Genomic DNA, 9,616 nt, shown 5'->3' with positions numbered 1-9,616 from the left:
AGGGCTCTCGGTACCGACCTCTCCCGCGGCCTCGTCCTGGGAGGAGAGCCGCGAGTTTGAGGGGGCAGAGCTCGGACCCGCCCGTGTTCGGGGCCCGTGTTCGGGGCTCCGGCAGGCGATGCCCGGCGCTGGAGTGGGTTGGCAGCAGGGGCAGGGTGTGTCAGTGGTACCCGGCAGCGAGCGCAGTGTCCAGAGCTGACACGTCCGGACCAGGATGGACGGGGGGTGATGTTCCCCTGCTCCCGAAGAGGACAGAGGCTGACGGATGGCTGCAGGCACATGGAAGGGGGTGAACAAGCCCAGAACGCAGCAGCTGCACATCAGCATTAGGGGTTTTAGGCTCTTCTCTACAGGAGCACAGGAAGAGTCTTTACTGAGCACATGTTCAGAGGATCAGTGGAGATTTTACACATACAAGCAACTTGCTGGCATGGATCCACTTACACAGGAATTTAAATGTGACCAAAACGCATTTTTCTGGTCAGGTTTTTCAGTATTTTCGCTTTCACATGCGACTGGGAAAGTTTGGATGTCCTTATTTCCATAGGGTTTAGGAAGAGATACTCCAGATGAGCCTCTACAAAGAAGTTAAATGTGCCTGGAAATAATTTTAGGTATCAGTCCTGCCATTTGCTGTATGCAGAGTAGGAAGAATGCGTTTTAGTTTGGACAAGATAAGATGAATAATAACAAACACTGGAACTTGTCAGGAGAAACAGCACTGGGGCTGCAAAAGCCAAGCCTGGAATGACTTGACACGTGCTGCATGTTGTGAATACAGACGTAATTATCTATTTTTGGCAGAGACAAAATTCCCGTGCAAGTAATTGGGAGGGGTGAACGATGAGTGTAACACTGTAACACCCAGAAATGCAACACTGTGACACCCAGACGAGCTTTTTCATGCAATTCTGTCCAAACTTTCTTCTGCCACAAGGTACAAAATACTGATCCTCCTCATGCGCTGCCAGTAGGTTCCCCAAGAGGGGAACATCAGTCCCCAAATACCTCTGCTTGGCAATCAATTTCCTAAGTTAGAGCAATAACCCAGTGAAAATACAGCTATATGTTGTTCATGAAACTCATTTCCAAAGCTGAACACCACAGGATATTGCACAAAGTTCCAGGGTGAACAGGAGGATGAATAATGGTGTAGTCATCCTTTTCTGGCAAATGTGCTTATGAACACACAAGGAGAGGCAGCCTGAGCAGAATATTTAGAGAATGCTCCGTAGTACCTCAGGGGAGCAGCTATGCTGTGAAATCATTATTTTATCCAAGTTAGAGATGAGAAACAACAATTTGGTATGAGTTCCCATTGTTCTGTTCAAGTGTGCGTGGAGAAAAAATATAACAATGTAATGAACACGTGTGGAAAAACTGAAACTACAGCTGAGAAAGGTGAAAAACCAGCACAGTCTGTGGTATGGGAAACAGTATGTTTGATATTGCCCTGATCCAAACTCATGGAAAACGATTTTGGCAGGAAAAGTCTCTTATCCAGCCACGTACGTGACCTGCAGCTCCTCAGGCTCAGCTTGTCTTGCAGAATTTTGTCCACACTTGTCCACACCCTGTGCCTGCACTGACACAGCAGCTCTGCTGGCTCGCACCTGGAGCTGGAGGGGGAGAGCAGAATGTACTGATGTAAATCTGGCATTTGTCGAGATAAATGCATCTGAATGTCACTTCGAGTACAATAACCAGTGCTTATTTACAAAACCAGCGCATAAATATTTCACTGGAAAGCCAGATTGTGTATTAGTCTTTAACTCTTCCCCACATCATTAAAACCGCTAATCAAGAAACAAGCTGCCTTGAGCTCAAACTTTAAATTCTGTGTTTCTGTTTGGAAGGTTTAATTGGAAATTTGAGCTTAAGCATGGTCATGCAAGGAATTTTTTTTTTTTTTTAAGTTGTCCTCTGGTGAAGCAGAAACTGGACGTGCTCTGACTGTGTTTCCTTAAGCGTCAACAGCCCACAAACTGGGTTTCCCTAAATTTTAAAGGTTGTCTTAAATGTTGGCTGTTCCCCAAACCTCTCCCTGGCTGCAGCAAATTCAGTTTCCCGGTTTTAGCAGCAGCAGCAGCTTCGGCCGCGGTGACAGCCGTGATGCCGGATCCCTCAGGGAGTGGCCCGGATCCCTCAAGGGCCGGCCCGGATCCCTCAGGGAGTGGCCCGGATCCCTCAAGGGCCGGCCCGGATCCCACAGGGAGCGGCCCGGAGCCCTCAGGGGCCGCCGCCCCCCAGTGCCCTCAGCCGCTGTTTCCCGCCTCTCGCGCTCTCCCCGCCCCGTTGCCGGGCAACGCCCCCTCACCCCCACTCCCGCCGCCGCTCCCCGCGCCTGGCTCCGATTGGCTCTCGCCGCCACCGTCCCGCCTTTTCTCTCCGCTCATTGGCTGCTCTCGCGCGTGGATCTCGCCTCCCGCGCCGCGCGGGCGCTGCCTCAGCGCTTTGGGGGTGCCGCTGTCCTTTGTCTCCCGGCGGCCGCCGTAGCGCAGCCTGTACGTGGCAGCGGGGCTGCGGTGGCCAATGAGCGGCGGCCCCGTGCGCCGGAAGGGGCGCGGCGCGAGCCGGAAGCGCCGCTCGGTGCCGCCGCCGGTCGCTCCGCCATGTCGCCGGTGCGGGCGGTGCTGGCGCTGGTGGCCGCGCTGGCGGCCCCGGCCGCCGCCTACTTCGTCAGCATCGACGCGCACGCCGAGGAGTGCTTCCTGGAGCGGGTGCCGTCCGGCACCAAGATGGGGCTCATCTTCGAGGTGGCCGAGGGCGGCTTCCTGGACATCGACGTGGAGGTGCGGCGGCGGTGCGGGCCGACCTTGGGGAGCGGGGCCGTCCCGGGGCCGGGCCCCGCGCGCTGCGGCCTCTCTGCGTGTGCGGCCCCTCGGGAGCGAGCGGCGGCACCGGCAGGAGCCGGTCGGAGCCGCCCGCAGGGGTTCGGGGTGGTCCGGAGCGGGGCCAGAGCCGCCCGCCGGGACTTGGGGCGGGCCCGGCCCGCTGCGGGGGCTCCGTGCGGCGGGAGCGCTCAGGGCCCGGCGTGGGCGGCCTCGGGCAGGCCTGGCTGCTTGCGCGGGGTGTCACCCCTGCCACTGCTGCACGAGGCTGTGCTGCTCCATCTGTCCACCCTTCCCTTGGGATTTTCAGCCTCATCCCGCTCGGTGCAGCCTCGTCACAGTGAATTATTTGGCCGGAGGAATGACCGGGGTTGTTCTCTGGAATCAGGTGCTGCCCGTAGATGAGCAGTGTGCTTCCCCTTGAATCCAAAGGTGTTGTCTTTAATTTGGGTGTTTCGCATGGGGAAAGTTTTCAGCGAATACTCATCTTCAAAGAGAAATCAAATCAGGAGAATACTGAGTGTGAATTGCCTTCATCATGTTATAGAGCAGGGAGGCTTTTGTTTGGGGTATCACAGACGTGAGGGTTGTTGCTGAGAGTCCTGTAACACTTGAAAATGACACATGGCTGTGTCACAGGACAGGGTCTGGAAGCTGGGAGATCCCCTGCACGTGTCACTAGTGGAAGCTCAGGAGCAATTTGGCCAGGTGGGATGGGAATTTAGGATCACAGTGACCCTGAATGCTCAGAACTCAGGTCTTCAGTCCATTTGAAATGGTAACTGCAGCAATGCCCGACTGTGTGTCTAGAGTTGATTGGAGAATGTCTTTTTTTTCCTTTTTGTTTTCCTTCAGACATCAGAGATAAGGTTTCCCCTGCAGTTGTTAATTAGACAAACAACCAGGGTTTGTGGTTTGCTTGTTCTTGACTGTTTATCTCAACCACAGGAGGCCAGGGAGAGAGGTTTTTATAAGACTTTCTTTACCAAGAAGTTTGTGGGGTTTTTAAAAAGAAATTTCTGTGCAGGGAGCTGCACCAGTGAGTTGTGGGAGGGAAAGATTAAAGTGTGCCAAACCAGCCAGATTACAGATGGTGTTGGTGCCTGTGACTGGCTGGCTGCAGAGTGTGCTGGCAGTGCTGTGATGGTGCATTTGAAATATCTGTGTTTGAAATAAAAACGTGTGATCCTCTCTTTTCCCCACACAGATTACAGGGCCCGATAATAAAGGGATTTATAAAGGAGATCGAGAGTCCAGTGGAAAATACACCTTTGCTGCCCACATGGATGGAACTTACAAGTTTTGCTTTAGCAACAGGATGTCCACCATGACTCCCAAGATAGTGATGTTCACTATTGATATCGGGGAAGCTCCCAAGGGGCAAGACATGGAGACAGAAGGTGAGGAATAGTCCTGGAAGGAAATCAGCTCCAGCTCAGGAGCTTTTCCCTACTTGCATGACTTGTGAACTTGAGTAGGACTCTCAGGATTCCCATTCCTTCAGGTGTAATTAGCTGTTCTCTTGCACAGCTAAAGTGGATGTTTTTAGACCTGGTTACACAATTTGAGGCAAAATCACCAGAGAATCCCTTGGCCATCTGCAGACACTAATGCTTCCATCCTTTAGCCCTTCATCAGTGCCATCCTCTGATTCCTAGTAGGCTCAGCAGTGTGTAGCCTTAGTTGGTAAATGTGCTAATATGAAACTTTTCCTGTAGCCTTGTAAATGACTATTTTATCTGCAGCCTTTTGTCCTGTACCTGTGTTCATCTCTTACACTTTCCTCTAGGTGGTGGAGATACCTGGGATGGTATGTGGACTGCTTTTTGAAAGCTCCTTAGCATCTTGTCTCTGGCACATGTTCATTCACTAACAGCTAACTTGGCTTTTTCTCTGTAACACTGGTTTGGAGCATGAGAATGTCTTTTTAATAAACTACCCAAAAGGTCTGATTCTGAGCAATGCTGAGCACCTTCAGGCTCCCATTGGCAGGTTTATACCCTGAGCAGCTCTTGGGATCAGGTCCTTGCACTGGCCATGGCAGTTTGTCTTCAGGTGCTTACTTATGGCTGCCAGAAGATTTAATCAGTTTAGGTGAAACTGAACTAAAACACTGACCATCCAAGAATTCTGGGTGTTTTTGGCAGTGTTTGCTTTCTGTTGCTAAAAGGGATGTTGAGTAATCAAAAGCTTTTGGAAACAATAAGCTGCTTGTAGGTTATGAATTATTACTGATGTATCAGGGGAAAAACTCAGACTTGTCATTTGCTGTAAAATAATGATTATACTGTGTAGCAAATTATAAAGTTTATTTAGAAATCACTGACTGTAGCTAGAAAGGCAACAAATTATTGGTTTCTATTTTAGCAAGTAAATAACTTGGTCATTGAGTGCTTGATGTCACTTAAAAAGTAGCACATTCCTAACATTTGATTTTTTTTTTTAAGACTTGCTAAAATCTTTTATTGAGTCTGCATTTATTTGTAAATATTAGTGCAATAGGACAATTTTCTGAAGTGAATTTTTGGAGTGTTTTTAGACTGTCCCTGCAACTGTAGTTTCTTCTCTTTCTAATAAACTGCATTTACTGCAATGACCAGTTGGCCATGAAAATAAGGGATTTGAGATATTAGGAAAGTAAGTTTGGTTTGCACAACTATTTAGATTTTAGTTGTAACTTGTATGACTTTTATTCTCTGGTCCTTCCTTTTGACTGTTCCCCACAATTTGTGTGCTTTGAATAGCTCTGTTTTCAGACTGTGATCTGAAACACTTAATTTACAAATAACTGTAGAAAGGTAGCTTCCAAGTCATCCATGTCCCTTGAAAGGAGAATATGTTGGGTTTTGTGACTTTTAAAGAGAGCTGATTGCCCAGGGATTGTCCGTGGAATGATACCTCAACCTGATGCTAGAAAACTTTGCAAATGACTTGCCTAATTTAAAAATTTTTGAGTGGACAGTTCTTTGAACGTGGATTTATTAAAAAGATCCTGTGACTGACAGTCAAACCTAAATCTTAGATCTCTGAGCCTTCCATTTGCTGAACTGTCTCAAGGTGGTTTTATGCTACTGGTTTGGTATTTAACTTCTCTCCTGCTTTCACAACACACCACAAGTGAAGGCTGTGCCAGGCCCCCTGGGCACTGTGCCCCCTGAATGCTGGGTTTCGGCTGAACTTGAAGATCACAGGATATGGTTTTTTTTTTTTTGCTTCAGAAAGTGATCTCATGATTTGCCAGCATCATGATCTTGAGCTAAATTCTCAGTTGTTCTATTTTTGCAAGCTTAACAACTAGGAAAAGCTGTCATGTTAAGATAATTTGCTTGGTATATATTGGATGATATTGGCAAAATAGATACTAGTGTGTGGTATTGATCTCATGCATTCTTCCATTCTATCCTCCTGGAAAAGTATGTGCACACTGGAAATGTGGGGTCTGTACTGAGTCTGAATTGTCTCCTATTTGGATGTGGATGTTTTCCCACTTGTTAAACACCACAGAGACATGTTAGGGAAGGTGGTGCTACAGAAACTGGACTTGGCTGTAAGGATACAAAGTGTTCAGCTGTACTGTCAGACATTCTGCAGCAGGAAATTACGTTTAACTGTTCATAAATTCATTGGAATTGTTTTTTTCAGTCATTAACAGACTTTCTGACGCTTCTGAAATTATTCTGCAGCTCATCAGAACAAGCTAGAAGAAATGATTAACGAGTTAGCAGTGGCCATGACAGCTGTAAAGCATGAACAGGAGTACATGGAGGTCCGTGAAAGAATACATAGAGCAAGTACGTGTCTGACTCCAATCAATGCCTTCCCCCCTCTCCAGTGAACTTGGAAATGGTCATTTAAATACGAGTCCATCAAAGCTATTCCAAGTGACTTAAAAATGATAATTTAAATCCTGAAGGGCCTGCCCATAGAGTAAAGAATATAGGTGTTGCTTGCAGTCATCTTTAAATTGGCTTCTCCTCGTGTAATGAGGGTTGTTATACAAAATAACATTTGCTTAAGTGATGCAAATTCTGCACTTGTTTGAATGGTGTGTTCAGGGAGATACAAGTGATGATATGATTTAATCCATGTACAAGGATATGTAGGGGCTGGACAAGGGGGGGATGGTTTTAAACTGAAAAAGAGGAGGTTTAGATCAGATACTGGGGGAAAATTCCTCCCTGGGAGTGTGGTATAGCCCTGGCACAGCATGCCCAGAGAAGATGTGGCTGCCCCATCCCTGGAGGTGCCCAAGGAAGGGAAGGTGTCCCTGCCCATGGAAGGGGTGGGGCTGGATGAGTTTTAAGGTCTCTTCTAACCCAAACCATTCCATGGTTTGGTTCCCAGACTTTGGTTGAACTTTTACTTCACCCTTGAAGTGCATATGGTTTAATAATTGAGCCAAAGTCTCTTTTTAAAAATGTTTTGTTGAGATAGAGCAGAATTACTGTTATTTCCATAGGTGAGCATCAAGGGCAAATATTTTTCATGAGGAAACACGACGTTATATAACAACACTGTCTCCTCAATTATTTGAAGATGTGAATATCTCCAGTTTTGTGAATTGTTACTAATGGTCTGATTAAGAAAAATCTGAATGTTTAGAACCAAAGCTTGTGACCGTGCAGAGATCAGAAGTCTCCTGCTTGACTTAGAGGCTGAAAAAGCAAGAGGCTTTGTTTGGCAGCTCAGAGGCCAGAAGGGTGGGCAGAATAGAGAAGGATGCTGCAGTATATGTCCAAAGTGGGTTTAAAAACAAACTGTTCAGAAAAATCCCTCCTCAGATCTCATCTCTGAGGCTGCAGGGTCCTTCTGGGACACCTGTGATGACCTGACACAAACCCAGTGCTTTATGTGCAGTGTTCCAATTTCATGGCAGAACGTTTTCAGTTTAAATGCTTTGTTACTTACTACTTTTTTTTTTTCCCCAACAGTTAATGACAACACAAACAGCAGAGTGGTCCTTTGGTCATTCTTTGAAGCCCTTGTACTAGTTGCCATGACACTGGGACAAATCTACTACCTGAAGAGGTTTTTTGAAGTCCGAAGGGTGGTGTAAGGTCCTTCTGTGGTCCCGGATTTCAGTTCACTCTTTACCAAACATCCTGGTCACAAAAAAAAGTCATTTAGTTTCTGAACCCTCTTTACTGAACTGTAAAACTTATTTGCTTATGTTCCTTCCTAGTTAAGAAAAAAAAAAAAAGTTTTTATATATCTTCTGTAGCGAAAGCTGTGCTGAAATCTTGTCACTTTATTGGCATCATATTTTTTCCACTGAGATCTACCCAGTCTGTGTGCTAAGCAAGGTCCAGGCAAGCTGCAAACTCTGTAACTCACTCTAGTAACAAGCTGTTCTGTCTTTTCTAACTTTTTTCCCTGTTTCCATAAGCACTTGCAGTTCTGTCCAGGGAAACGGTACAAGGCCCTAACGTGACTGTTTGCATTCTTACATCCTTAACCCTGCTGTAGGTGTTATGAAATGGAAATAATCCCTTCTCCACTCACAGAAACTGCCAAGGAAAAGGTTAAAATTCATACCTAGTTGCTATTTAAAATATAGTCATCAGCAACTGTCTTAATGATATCAACTTCTTCCCAAAGTTCTTTTTAATTGAATAGTTGATATGAAAATGCTTTTTTTTTCTCCGCTCATCACCAAATGTTCCTTACACGGTTTTTAGTCTCTCAGAGGTTTTATTTGGAAGCCAACTGTGTGCAGTGTCTTGGCAAACACTTGTGAACCCTTTGGCTTTTTCAGGTCCAAAGCTCAGACTGTTTGCCCAGTGCCCAGGGCAGAAGTGTTTAGGAAGTCTGGATTCCTGAGGCCAAAGGGTTCTGAATTCTGGGGGTTTAATCCACGCTATGCAGCCCTTGTATTTAAGTGCAGTGGCAAACTCTGCCATGATCTGATCAGAATTAGCATAATGCTAAATACTGGTGTGTTTTCTTTTTTCAGGCACATGTAGATTTGTTTTTGTATAAAGTTACTTTCCTCAGTTACCTGATGATTGGTTTAAAAATTTAAGAAGCGTCTGATGTGGGTGCTGAGCCAGGATTATGTTGTGACTGATGTATATTAGTTGTAATCATTTTTGGGGGTGGGGTGGGGTCTTTTCCAGGGGGGAGCCTCTACAAGTAACACACAACAGTTTTGTACAATTAATTTAAAATTTGTTACAGGTTTTCATGTTCCAGGTAAAGTTTTTTCAACCTCGGGCAAACACTTGCAGCAGTTCTTCAGAGAGGTGGCTGTTACACCTTATTGCAACTGTTGTGTGCCAATATTTTTGTGTAAAACACTGAAAATTGAATTCTAAGATGTACATTTAAAAATTGCTCGTGAATCTAAATATGACCCAGGTTCGATAAATAAACAAATTCTTTAAAAAAAGAAAGGCAGCTTTGTATTTTTTTTTTCTATTGATACCTGAAGGAAGTACAGATTAACCCAAAGGGGGTTTTATAAATTATTTGTTTAGTAATGGTCATAAATTATACCATAAGAAGTTCTGTATCAACAAGAGAGAGAACTTTCCATATTAAGGGTGGCAGAGCACTGGAACTGCCCAGGGACGTCTCTGATTTTCACTCTGTGGAGACATTCCAAACCCACCTGCATTCCTGTGTCACCTGCTCCAGGTGACCCTGCCTTGGCAGGGGGCTCAGACTGGATGACTCCAAAGTTTTCTCACAATCCTGATGATTCTGTGATTCCCTGCTTTCTTAGCATATCAGGAATTTTCCTGCTTCGGGGATAGGTAGAATAAATACCAGGTAACTCTGAATCT

The 9,616-nt window shown here is 46.0% G+C and overlaps 1 protein-coding gene across 3 annotated transcripts; it reads left to right on the top strand.

Annotated features, from left to right (window-relative positions):
* Window positions 1–2,612: 2,612 nt before the first annotated feature.
* On the top strand, window positions 2,613–8,941 carry TMED2 (transmembrane p24 trafficking protein 2). 3 transcript variants are annotated; one of them, XM_062504508.1, is made up of 5 exons: window positions 2,613–2,792; window positions 4,039–4,231; window positions 4,621–4,641; window positions 6,515–6,622; window positions 7,763–8,941. In XM_062504508.1, the coding sequence occupies exons 1-5, from the start codon at window positions 2,613–2,615 to the stop codon at window positions 7,885–7,887; spliced, it is 627 nt and encodes a 208-aa protein (XP_062360492.1). In that variant the 3' UTR covers window positions 7,888–8,941. The 3 variants fall into 3 exon arrangements, with proteins under 3 accessions (XP_062360492.1, XP_062360494.1, XP_062360493.1); XM_062504510.1 differs by lacking the exon at window positions 4,621–4,641 and having other exon boundaries at window positions 2,613–2,786; XM_062504509.1 differs by lacking the exon at window positions 4,621–4,641.
* Window positions 8,942–9,616: the final 675 nt, after the last annotated feature.

Source organism: Cinclus cinclus, chromosome 17 (assembly GCF_963662255.1).
Source record: "Cinclus cinclus chromosome 17, bCinCin1.1, whole genome shotgun sequence".
NCBI classification, from domain to species: Eukaryota; Metazoa; Chordata; class Aves; order Passeriformes; family Cinclidae; genus Cinclus; species Cinclus cinclus.
The sequence above is the reverse complement of the archived record's forward strand: the minus strand, read 5'-3'. Positions and strand labels throughout refer to the sequence as shown.

What these genes read in the sequence shown, in the direction of transcription:
- TMED2 (XM_062504508.1), top strand. Translation starts at nt 2,613, where the DNA reads ATGTCGCCGGTGCGGGCGGTGCTGGCGCTGGTGGCCGCGCTGGCGGCC. An exon ending in GCAAGACATGGAGACAGAAG is followed by an intron (nt 4,232 to 4,620) that starts GTGAGGAATAGT and finishes ACTTTCCTCTAG; the next exon opens with GTGGTGGAGATACCTGGGAT. An exon ending in TGAAAGAATACATAGAGCAA is followed by an intron (nt 6,623 to 7,762) that starts GTACGTGTCTGA and finishes TTTCCCCAACAG; the next exon opens with TTAATGACAACACAAACAGC.